Source organism: Phyllobates terribilis, unplaced genomic scaffold (assembly GCF_046119375.1).
Source record: "Phyllobates terribilis strain yellow unplaced genomic scaffold, ASM4611937v1 Scaffold_3__8_contigs__length_932513732, whole genome shotgun sequence".
In the NCBI taxonomy this organism is placed as follows: Eukaryota; Metazoa; Chordata; class Amphibia; order Anura; family Dendrobatidae; genus Phyllobates; species Phyllobates terribilis.
In genome coordinates, this window is record NW_027362763.1 from 743,333,623 (window position 1) to 743,346,101 (window position 12,479).

The following is a 12,479-nucleotide window of genomic DNA, read 5'->3' on the forward strand; positions in this document are numbered from 1 at the left end:
TATGTCCTCAGACAGCTCCTTTGTCTTCACCATTGTGACAAAGGTACAGGGCCTACCATGTGGCTTTTCAAAACACTGAAGTCATCATTCATTGGCTAATTCATGTCACATGGGCACCGACAATTAATCACAGGGGAATTTCTTTTGTGATATACCACAGGCGAGTAAAAATGTTTTCCAAACTAAATTAACGTAAAGGATCACAATACCGGTGAAACAGCAGGTTTTAGGTTTTTCCTTCCCTTTGTTTTAAATTATTGTTTATCATTTGCTCTTTTGTATTTAACACAAGTGATCTATACAAAAAACTTTCACTTGATTCATTTTTTTCAGGAGATATTCCACATTATGTACTTAAACTTCATGGCTCCAATAACAATGAGCAGGACTGTAGAAGACAGGATAGTAACAATCTGCACCGTCTCCTATGTAAAAAGCCACAAAATTCTGTTGGATAAAGACTACAAATAAAAGTGAAATAAAAACCCAGAAATTATTCATGGAAAATCTGACTGCAATACATAGAAATGATGTCTTCAAACTCTTCTCTCGGATATGAACCAGTTAGACCGGATTCACACGTCCGAGTTTCACGGTCCATAGACGCACCGCATTATCCAAACAGGACACAGATCTTCAGACCCAAAATTACCAGCCTTACATCAGGAGTGACAATGTTCAGCGGGGCACACTTGCTTGGGGGCACACTTGCTTGGGGGCACACTTGCCTCAGTTCCTTCTAGTCTATACTGGGAATGATTTAAAGAAGAAAAAAAAATCTAGGTGATAATTTCATCAAGAGAAGTTGAAATAGTGACCAACCAGGAAAAATAGTAACAAGGAATGTAAAAATATTTTAAATGTCATTTCCTTAAGACCAAATATTTCTCATTCCATTTAGCTGTTGTGGTAAATCACTAGGCTCTGTTCACATCTAGCGGGAATGATGCAGATTTAATTTGCGGGCAGAAAAGCCACCTTTACAACAGCAGCAAAGTGGGTAAAACATTATCAAATCTAAAACAGACTTGCAGGGCAGATTTTCACCCTTTCTGACATATATGATGAAGTTTGCAGCAAATCCATGAGTAAGTTTCATGGATGGATTTTGCTACCATCCCAAGTTAATGCAGTGGTTGGCAGCTTTACTGTTTAGATGGGTGGCAGGAGAGAAAAGTAAATTAATTTGGAGTCTTATATTTCTGTTATCTTTGTAGCCCCAACCCCCATCGGAAAAGAAAACATGTCCAATCTATAAAAGTAATTTCTACGGAAAGAGGAATGCAAATTACAATGTTTTCTGGTGCTCCTTTGTGGTCAGAACAACAACAAAAAAAAAAAAGGTGAAAAAAGTCACACATTTCCCATTTGTCTTTACATTCCCCTCCTGATATCAGCATAATAAAAAAGGAATGTAAAAATGACAAAGCATTGTGTATTGCGAAAAAAAAAATTTTTTTTACATAGTTGTTAAAAGAACATATACAATAAAACACGACAATGTGCCTGGTCAAGGAGAAGCTGCAGCAGAATGTCTGTGTGTGCGCTTCTCCATAGAACTTTATGAGCACCAACTGCCACCGCCCATCCCTATTACTGAAAACAGATTTCACCCAAAAATAGAGACTATTGAGAGATAAAGATCAGTCCAGAGGGAGAAAGAAGCAGATTTCTCTGATAAGATATATTACAAAGTTTTTCATTTTCAAGTAACTATTGATTTATGGAATAAAATAAATAAAGGTCACTTTTTAAATGGATATTTGCTTAATTTTGAATTGTATTCTGCGACAATTACATAAAATATCACGTAAGCTTCACTTTTACAGCGACTTGCGGAAGGAAAACAAAACCATAAAAAAAAAAACATGTTGTAGATCTTGCCTAAGGAATCACTCATTGAGTTTCACGGTCCAAGTACAGATTGGCCTGAACTCTACAGCCCCATCTATGCCTATGAGGCTGACGAGTTCGCAGGCCAGTCCGTGCAGTGAGGTCTGTAGTTGGCCACCAATACACAGATGTGTGAATCCAGCCTCATTCACATGTCAGTATTTTCCACATGAGAAAAACAGACCATTTTTCTTAAACAGCGTTTGGTCCGAGTGTCAGTTTTTCTCGTACATGGAAAAAAAAAAGTTTTTTTCTACCTTCTCTTTTCTGACGGTCCGTGAAAACTGGACCACACACTGTTGTCATCCGAGTGCATCTAAAAAAGAAAATATATCTGCAGCACACACTCAATTCTAAGTAACACAGGCCACAAAATAGACCAGAATCTGCTGATCCACATGCAGTCCCAAACAAAAAAATTGATGGACAGCACTCACCAGGGGTAGAGAATATGGAAAAAATTATTTTATTGCTTCAAAGCAACGTTTTAAAAGACCTGAATGGCTGAAACGTCGCTTTGTTTATGTGCATGGAGCAATAAAGGATTTTTTCCCATGTTTTCTACCCCTGGTAAATGCTATTCATTTTATGTTTGGGTCATCCGAGTGCGGTTTGATTTTTTCATGGATGGGTGGACTTTGCTTGCTGATTTTGATCACGGAGATAAAAAATCAGACATGTCTGCTCGATTTTGAGCAGACCGCTCGGTCCGCGAAAAGTCATGGACATCTGTATGGCCCCACAGACTATCACAGGTACGAGTGATATCCAAGAAAACCAGGGACAGCACTCACACGAGAACATCGGATGTGTGAAAGAGGCCTTAGGTCATAGAAACGCTACATAAAACCTCTATCATGCTCTTTTCTTGTTACAACTCAACGTCTGTTCATCCATCACCTCCCAAAGTTTATGGACATCTGTACTTCATATCTGACTATGTCCACTATATGCTCACACCTATGTACTACACCAGTGAGTTATACAGGTGCATCTCACTAAATTCGAATATCATCAAAAAGTTTATTTATTTCAATTCTTCAATACAAAAAGTGAAACTCATATTATATAGAGTCATTACAAACAGAGTGATCTATTTCAAGTGTTTATTTCTGTTAATGTTGATGATTATGGCTTACAGCCAATGAAAACACAAAAGTCATTATCTCAGTAAATTAGAATACTTTATAACAGCAGCTTGAAAAATATTTTTAAAATCCGAAATGTTACCACTGCTGAAATGTATGTTCAGTAAATGCGCTCAATACTTGGTCGGGGCTCCTTTTGCATCAATTACTGCATCAATGTGGCGTGGCATGGAGGCGATCAGTCTGTGGCACTGCTGAGGTGTTATGGAAGCCCAGGTTGCTTTGATAAGGACCTTGTTTTCCAAATGAAATGCAAAATCTACTTTGCATTTACTTAGTGTGTCAATAACTGCCTTCTGGACATCTGTCAAGTCTGCAGTCTTCCCCATGATTGTGGAGCCTACTGAAACAGACTAAGGGGGCTTTTTATACGCGTAGGAAGCCTTTGCCTGTGTTTTTGTTAATTATTCAAATTTACTGAGATAATGACTTATGTTTTCATTGGCTGTAAGCCATAATAATCAACATTAACAGAAATAAACACCATGAAATAGATCACTCGGTTTGTAATGACTCTATATACGAGTTTCACTTTTTGCATTGAAGAACTGAAATAAATTAACTTTTTGATGATATTCTAATCTAGTGAGATGCACCTGTATATCAGATATGATCATTTTTGACGCTTCTATTACTTTGCTTTTGTTCCGAACTGGTAGAAATGATCTTGTATTAAATATAAAGATGCTGAAACCTTTAAATCTCCTCCACAAAAGTTCTTGCAAGTTTGAGAAGACAAAAAAAAATCCGGGGTGGTCATAAACGCAACAAAGGATAGAAAATAAAAAAATAAAAACTTTGGGTATGCAAGTACTGAACAGACCAGACTCAGACGTGCTCACAGCTTGTATACTCCATCATATCAATTATTCCATAGCTTTAATTCTAGAAGTAGTTTTAACCAAGCTCAAGAAACCATTAGCAGATCTAACAGTGCGGAGTATAAATACTGAAACATCTGACAGGTACGTAGAGTTAAAAAAAAGTCTACACATTAGACTTGGGTGCAGAGCTGAGGGGGATCTCGTTGAGTTCAGTCCGCAGACACAGATACTCGCCAGTCACTGCCATTAGGCCAATGCATACAAACATCAGCAGCCACCAAGTGATTGTGCTCGGGAAGTGAGCATTATATATCCAACATCCGAACATGTGAAAAAGATGGACAGTCACAGTGAAATCCAGACACTGCTTTCCCCTGCGGATAAAGTACAGTAGTCCCAGAGCACAGGTCAAAGAGTTTAAGATGAAAGCCATCATGGTGATCCTCCCGTGCACAGAAGAGAAGCCCAAGAGTTCATAATTAAATAGCTGGTCAAGGGAAGGGCTGTAGTGAATCAACAAGTCCAGTAACGCAATCCACAGGCCCAGGCAGCCATAGTAGATGGACTGCATCAGTGTAATCTGAGAAATGATGAGGACGGGATCCCACACGTAGCTCCGGAACTGGCCGGCCATTCTCATGGTACAGTCTATAAGCCGCGACACGGGGGAAAGCCTCAGGAGACTGTTGCTGGAAAAGAAAGACAGTGTGAAAGCAATGTATTAAAGGGTTAATATCAAGTACTTAGACTCCAAAAATAAGCAACCTTACCAATGATTTTATTAAAAATCCTCTCCATTCTCAAGAACAGAGCGATTTTTTATTTTACAGTCTACTACTCGTTACCTAGTGCTGGCCAGACTCCCAAAGAACACAACGCTAACAATATCTTGCTACAGAGATTGTAAGCGCTGCTCTGAAACTGGCAGGATTACTTGATCTGACCCCATTCAGTCCCCCCTGAGCTCCCCCAATGCAACAGAGTAAAAGATGCCTGTGATTGCAGAGTGCACAGTTTGGACCCGTGGCACAAGCATGCTGCTGGTCTGAACGGCACAATTAGGATAGGTGCAGGAGACGGTCTATTCTCTTATCCAAGACAAATCAGGTCGATTACGCTTAAGACACTCTGATCATTTTCTGATCACAACGTGATCTGATCATCTTGGATGAGAAGATGGAGAGAAAAAATTCTCCATCTTCTCCATTCTGTTACTACTCTGTGGAAATGTCAGATGTCATCCGAGTGCAGTCTGACGTTTTCCATGAACTCACTTACTTGCATGGCAGAGTGTGATTTGAATATTGGATCAAACTCAGGCATGCCGTGATTTTATTCTTGGACCCGCGAAAAAAATCTGACATGTGCACGGCCCCATAGACTAACATTTTACTATGTGCGATCCAATGTTTTGGATGATCGCACTCGGACCAAAAATACTGCCAAGTACAGCAGACAAAGCACTCCCATTTTTTCACATTCCAAATATTATTTTGGTTTGTGACCAATCTGTTTGTGTTTTGCCGGTCAGAACTGTCAATCACTTGTAGATTGTAAGCTTGCGAGCAGGACCCTCACTCCTAATGTAACTGTTTAAACTGTCTTACCTTGTATTGAATATATCTGTACATGTCCCTACTTAATGGTAAAGTGCAGAGGAATATGTTGGCGCTATATAAATAAAAATTATTATTATCACTTGGGAGCGCACTGCCACCTAGCAAGCAGGAGGTGGGAGGCAGGGGAGCAGTGCGATCCTGTTCTAAAATATAAGTGTTTAAGATTAAACCCCTTAAAGTTACAATAGTCTTTCCCAGACTATTGTATGTACAAGATATTGAAGCCTGGGGCCACAGTAATCTGGGGGAACGCTGAAGTGGATTTTTCTTCGCTATTTTAGGATACTTGCAGCTTTTCTTTTTTTCATTTTAATGAATAGAAATGAGAATAGTGATATTCTCAATAGTACATGGAATAAAAACACAACCAAAAAGCAGAGTATACATATTTTCATGTCATACTCAACTGTAAAGCAGCCTATATACCCAAAAAAGTACCCTGTGCCATACCTGATGTATGACAGTATCCAAACATGTCCTCTGATCTATGTGGGTCCCGGCAGCTTTAGCCTTTACATTCAAGTAGAGACAGACCCATTAGGGAGTATGTACATGGCCACTGACAGTGCAGTGGCCATGTACAGCCTAAGCTGGCTGTAACATTGCAGTGAATGGAAGGATCCATTTCTCACCTGGCATAAGATTCCGCTTGTTAACAAAACTTGAAGATATGTAACGGATCTAAAAAAAAATAAAAAATAAAAAATAATATTAGCTACCTGAATTTTATGCTCAATCCCCGAATAAAGAACACCACGACTTGTCCTATATTCTGCAAATGATCGCACGTTCAAATCCCGCATGAGGATGAGAAATAAAGTGTAATGATGTAAGAAAAGTTGTAAAAATATTAAAGCACAACTGCAGGGTTTTCTTTTTTCACTTCAGCCTTGGAGTGGTGCTTTAAATAAAATCTTAACTTGAATCCCCCAGATTCTCCACAATTAACAGATAATTCAATATACATTAAAAAAGGGGGAACATTTAGTATTGTCTCCAGAAAACTTGATCTATGAAAATAAAATTATTTCACCCATACGTTAAACGTCAGGAAAGGGAATTAAAAATCAAAACGCTAAAAAAAAAAAAAAAAATTCAGGTTTTCTGGACGCTGCACCCCAGGTAAAAATGCAAAAATGAAAATGCGATCCACACGTCAGATACACCCTAAAATGGTAACATTAAAAAACTTAAGCGCGCCACACAAAAAGCAAGCCCTCACACAGCTCCATTGATGGAAAAAAAACAAAACAAGTTATGCAACCCTGAAAATAAGAGACAAGTTTTGTGCTGCAGTAATTGCATCATGTTGCCTAGTCATTTTTAAAAAACTATCAAAATTTAATTTTTATTTTTTGCCATTTCACACCACTTAAGTTGAAAAAACAGGAAAGAAATTATATTATATGGTAAAATGAATGGCGTCATTCACACTACAACTTGAAAAAGCATTTGTATGGCTATGTAAAACAAAGGGAAAAGTTATGGCTCTTGGAAGAATGGGTGAAAAAAACAAAAACGAAAAAAATTAATATTGGCTCAGTGCATAAGAAGTTAAAGAGGAACTGCAACCCCCTCCCATATTAAAGGTTTTTTCCCCAAATCATAGGGCATAAAGGGTAACTTGCTGATCACTGGGTGTCTGCCCGCTGACAACCACTAGCAATCCCAAGATTGAGCTCTCAGCCCCATACTGGATGGAGCAGGTGTGCGCTCACTTGGCCTCAGCTCCATTTATCGTCAGCTGGACTAACGGGAACAGCAGAGTCCAGCGCTCTGTGCTCTCCCAATAGTCCCATTAACAATGAGTGGAGTGGGGGCTGAGCAACCTCTGCTCCAATCAAGAAGGGGCTGCAGAGCCAGGAGCCAATACTGGGATTACTGGGGCTTCCATCAATTGGACCTTTAGCAATAGGATAACTTGTGATTTTGGAAATAAACCTTATCATCTCATTTTGCTTGATATCTAGATGGCAGCTTTTTTTTCTCACTTGAGGTTTAATTGCTTCTAGATTTATCCTAACACTCACTATAAGGGCTCACTCACACGAGCGAATAAATTGGATGAGCGCAATCAATTTAAAAATCGGATAGCACTCGGCCCAATGTTATACTACGGGGCAGTGCAGAGCTGCAATCTTTTTCTCATGCCGATCCGGCATAAGCAAACAATTGCAGAATACTGCGAGAGCATCCGAGAATCGGACTGCCTGCACCAATACAAGTCTATAAGTGCAAGAGAAACATTGGACTGCACTCAGATATCATCTGAGTGCAGTCCATCTTCCCCATACCTGTGCTGTACCTCTGTGACAGAGTTTGATTGTCAATAACATAATCTGCCCGATTCTCTGGCACGAGATAACATACGCCAGTGTGACCCCGGTCTAACAGGACTGTAATGTGGCTGCAGTTTTACTGCGATACATGGAAGTTTACAAGGGCACAGAAGTTGTTGATCTGCCCCTACACTCAAGTGACATCTTATATATTTAAAGGAGTTTCTCCAAAAATTAGGTTTTCCCCACTGGTCTTGTTCTGCAGTGTTAACGTGCTATGACCAAGCACACGACCACTGCAGCTAATCAGTAGCCTCAGAGATGGAGGTGCGGATGGGGATTTACCGGGTGAGTAAGGATTATTTTCACATTTCTGCTCCATTTCTTCTAATCCTGGACAAACTCTTTCAATAGGGGGTTTCCAGCTGAATGAAAACTACATACTAATTTACAAAAGGCTGAGACTGTTCTCAAAAACTAAGAAGTGACGTCCACCGTCACCAACTCTACAACCGGCCTCATCACCAAACATGGCAGGAAATGCGCCCGCTCACTAGGGAAGCAGACATCAGTGTAAGAATGGGAGCTGTGGGAACACTAATAGAAAAGGGTATCTGCTGGACACTGAGCTTATGCGGATACATAGCAGCACATGTAAAGAAGAGATGCAGTGTAAAGCATGGTGGACAGCACAGCGGTCTCAATGTCTGATGTGACAACAAATTCTGCATCCGTGCTCCCTACAGGGCCCCGGGAAGAGACTAAGGACTGATGGGTGAGATGGAAAGGAAAACGAGACAGGACAAAGCCGAGCACCGACAACCAGGCGACACATCCACACACCAGGCCGCACGCAGTACACGGTGCTGAGACGCCAGGACGGCTCCTTCTCACCATATTGTCCCCGCAGACTCCTGTCAGCCTCCTCCGTCTCCAGCCATCACACCGGCCACACAAGTACGTCACTTCCGCCCTAGCCGCCAGCTACAGCTCCGTGCCGGAAGTGACGTCAGCCTGTACACATCGTACACACTTTCCAATCACGTGATATAGTCCGCCTCCTAATTCCTGTCAGTCAGCGGAAAATGACGTCAGAGCGCTGCAGGAAGTGACGCAGAACTGGCAAAAGAGGCTGACAGCTCAGATTGTTCCGCCCTACTTTGCTGTTCCACTTCCGTCTTCGCCTGCGCAGCGGTTCAGCTTCTCCTCCTGGACGCGGTGGATGACGGGAAGGCGGATCCAGGAGGAGGCGGAGGTGGAGGCTGAGTGCTGCTGCTGGTGTTGTTGCCGCTTCCTGGGTTCGGGGTTATCTGGAGGACTGGCAGGTGGAGCTGGCGACCACTACATTACCACCTCCCGAGTGGCGGAGAGTCGGAACTGTACCGGGGACCGACATGAGCGGCAAGTCCGAGCTGTGCGGCCCGGGAGACGGGGGCAAGGTGAGAGCCGGCTGTTTACATCTGTGACTCCGTGTACACAACATGGCAGCTCTGACAACTTCTGCCCGTCACTTCCTCCGGTGTCAGGGAAGCTGTCTGGTGGTCTCCCCGGGCTAACAGCTGGACACCGGGTCTAGTGGTTCTGCTGGGGCTCCAGGAAGTAAGGCGTTAATTTAAAGGGAATGTACAGGACTAGAAAAACAGCGCCACACCTGTCTGCAGGTTGTGTGAGGTACTGCAGCTCAGCGCCAGTCACTCCAATGCCGAGCCCTGGCCCCATACTGTCAGGTGCTTCCAGTAGCACCATAGAGTTATTCATCGCCATAGTGCACTGACCGCTCCGTCTCCTGACCGGTCATGTGACCTGTCGGGGAAATCTGCGTCACTGCTCTGCGGGCGCTGTTCTATTCTCCTGGGCTCTCACACTAGTTATGGCACCGGTACGCACTATGCGTATGGCGGCTCGGTGGTGAGCACTGTGCTATGCGTATGGCGGCTCGGTGGTGAGCACTGTGCTATGCGTATGGCGGCTCGGTGGTGAGCACTGTGCTATGCGTATGGCGGCTCGGTGGTGAGCACTGTGCTATGCCTATGGCGGCTCGGTGGTGAGCACTGTGCTATGCCTATGGCGGCTCGGTGGTGAGCACTGTGCTATGCCTATGGCGGCTCGGTGGTGAGCACTGTGCTATGCCTATGGCGGCTCGGTGGTGAGCACTGTGCTATGCCTATGGCGGCTCGGTGGTGAGCACTGTGCTATGCCTATGGCGGCTCGGTGGTGAGCACTGTGCTATGCCTATGGCGGCTCGGTGGTGAGCACTGTGCTATGCCTATGGCGGCTCGGTGGTGAGCACTGTGCTATGCCTATGGCGGCTCGGTGGTGAGCACTGCAGCCTTGCATCGCTGGGGTCCTGGGTTTAAATCCCACCAAGGACAACATCTGTAAGGAGTTTGTATGTTCTCCCCTTGTTTGTGTGGGTTTCCTTCTGGTTCTCTGGTTTCCTCCCACACTCAGACATACTGATAGGGAATGTAGATTGTGAGCCAATGGGGACAGTGATGATAATGTCTGTAAAGCACTGGGGAATTAATGGTGCTATATAAGTGAGTAAAATAAATTATAGAATCCAGACGGCAGATTTCTGATGCCCAAATTACAGATCCGAGACCAGCGCCGTTATGCCAGCCAGGTATGGTTTACTCTGCAGGGTTTCACAGACTTTTAAAAGGCGGTCAGGGACTATACAACTGGTTCAAGAGGCTGATCCCCAGCAGTTTCCATCTCCCCAGATAATAGCTCTTTCCCCATACACACACGTTTAGGGAGAGACCTGTCAGTCTAGGATAGTGGGGCAGGGAGAAGCTGCCAGAGACCGGCTTAGGACTAGTCATCCTGGGCGCATTGTTCCTGGGCTGGTTTGTAAAATATTATTTTTGTGAAACTCTGCCATGTTCCAGAGTGGGATATGCCTGACTGCAAGAACAGAGCTAAGGGCCGATTCTTGACCCCTGATCCGCAGGCTGCTGTCAGGTTCCCTCTCTGGGGGGGTACATACACCCTGGACTCTTCCCAGCAAAGACAATGGCAGATTTTATTGCAGAAATTCTGCATATATATACGGTAATATTTCCAAATATTTTTATTTACAAAAATCTCCGCCATTTTGGTGGTACAGTAAGGGTATGGCCAAATAATGTGGAAAAGGCTCTGCCCCTCTTTACATGCCATGTTTGCAGCAGTTGATGTCAGGCCAGTCCGTGCATCGTGGTCTGTATTCGGACTGTGCTACTTTGTCATATGAATGAGGCCTTATAGCGCTGTCTGTTGGTTTTCCATTTGTATATTGGGGACACCCCCTATGGAGTCACACTTGGGGTAAGTGCACACGACATTTTTTAAACTTCGACAAACCTGCCGAGCTTTCTAAGTGAGAGACTCCTCAGGACACGTTTTGTCCTGAAGCATCTTTTTTTGTGTCTTTTTGGTCATTACCTGAGTGTTTGCATTGTCGATTTTCACTAGCGGCGTTTTTTTTTTTTATTTTATTTTTTTTTAAGCGGTTTTCCATCATTGTTTTTTTTTTTTTTTTTTCTTTTTACTGGTGTTTTTTAGTTTGTTAGTTTTTTCTTTTCCATTTAACAATGAAGAATCTGCTAGTAATTTCTGAAGCGAAAATGCTCAAAAAGATGGCTGGGCGTATTTCAGGTGTCATTTCAGCCTTCTCATTGACCTCTATTGTAAAGTATAGAGAGTTTTCCGAGCCGCCTGAAGAAGGATCCGCTCACTGCTTTTAACGGCTCAGCATCTTTGGAAACCTGAAGCTGTTAAGACGCTGAAAAGCCTGAACATGTGGACAGTGAGTGGCTTTTCCATAGAAATGCAGATGTTCACTATTTTGAACGTCTGAGTGACGTCATATGCACATATCCTTTTATAAGCTAACCTCATAAGTGGACCCAAAATAGTGGCGTAACGTCAGTATTTCCTTTATACCTTTACTTGTTTTTGGATCCACATCTTGTTTTAGCTAAAAAAAAAAAACTGTTATAAGTCTGCATGTGTGACTCCAGCCTGATGGAGGAGGGGGCCCGGGGCCACAGAAGGAAGTGGCCACCGCTCTCATGTCAGTATGGACAGCACCACATGTACCTACTTCACTGGATAGTTTATATATTCTTTGTTTGGGTAGGGCATGGTGGTGTCTAGCAACAGGTGCTGGTTGGTACCAACTCTGGTTCACATGGTTGCAACACACCAACTTTTTTTTTTTTGGGGGGGGGATCCACTTATGAGTTTAGCTCACAAACTGCTTGTGTGGCTCCATGGGGCCTTACAGTATACAAATATACTTCCAACGGGCACAGCTATAAATTTTAAGCTCAATTATTCCTTATTACATCTACGTCACCAGGAATTCCCAACCTTCTACTGAGCCACTGACATTGCTGTGATCTAAGGTTGGTTCATTAGAACTGCAAGAGGTTCGGATATTGGGGGTCCGATGCTGCTGTGCAGCCTTGTGAGTTCTGCCCAAACATATTTTCTGTGTGGACCATGGACTGACCAATGAATGTCAGTGCACAAGTGATTTTCCACTCGGACCAGTGCTAGTTTTAATAGCTGATGACTCTTTTTTTTTTTTTTTTTCCTTTCTCTGTGATGACGGTGAGCACACGTGCTCATGTCCACAATTTGCTGAGAACCGCAACATCTGTCTGAATGCAGCCTTATTACTACAAGGTTATATACCATAACCATATGGAAAGATTTTTTTTTTTT

The 12,479-nt window shown here is 42.9% G+C and overlaps 2 protein-coding genes across 4 annotated transcripts in view; one reads left to right on the plus strand and one right to left on the minus strand.

Moving 5' to 3' along the window:
• Positions 1-3,886: 3,886 nt before the first annotated feature.
• Positions 3,887-8,816, minus strand: SYS1 (SYS1 golgi trafficking protein). Of its 2 annotated transcripts, XM_073672161.1 has the most exons (3): positions 8,658-8,811; positions 6,117-6,165; positions 3,887-4,554 (listed from the first exon to the last, which is right to left on the minus strand). In XM_073672161.1, exon 3 carries the CDS (start codon positions 4,503-4,505, stop codon positions 4,029-4,031), a length of 477 nt encoding a protein of 158 aa, XP_073528262.1. In that variant the 5' UTR covers positions 4,506-4,554; positions 6,117-6,165; positions 8,658-8,811; the 3' UTR covers positions 3,887-4,028. The 2 variants fall into 2 exon arrangements, with proteins under 2 accessions (XP_073528262.1, XP_073528263.1); XM_073672162.1 differs by lacking the exon at positions 6,117-6,165 and having other exon boundaries at positions 8,658-8,816.
• A 104-nt stretch (positions 8,817-8,920) lies between these two features.
• AFTPH (aftiphilin) overlaps positions 8,921-12,479 on the plus strand; it is a 67,116-nt gene continuing 63,557 nt past the window's right edge. Inside the window, exon 1 of one of the 2 annotated variants that reach the window (XM_073672159.1) lies at positions 8,921-9,202. The gene's annotated coding sequence lies outside the window, so the exon portion shown is untranslated. The remainder of the gene's footprint in view (positions 9,203-12,479) is intronic. The other variant, XM_073672160.1, reaches the window with a different exon arrangement.

Bases quoted from the DNA above. Each gene is read 5' to 3' on its own strand.
- SYS1 (XM_073672162.1), bottom strand. From the start codon at position 4,505: ATGAGAATGGCCGGCCAGTTCCGGAGCTACGTGTGGGATCCCGTCCTC.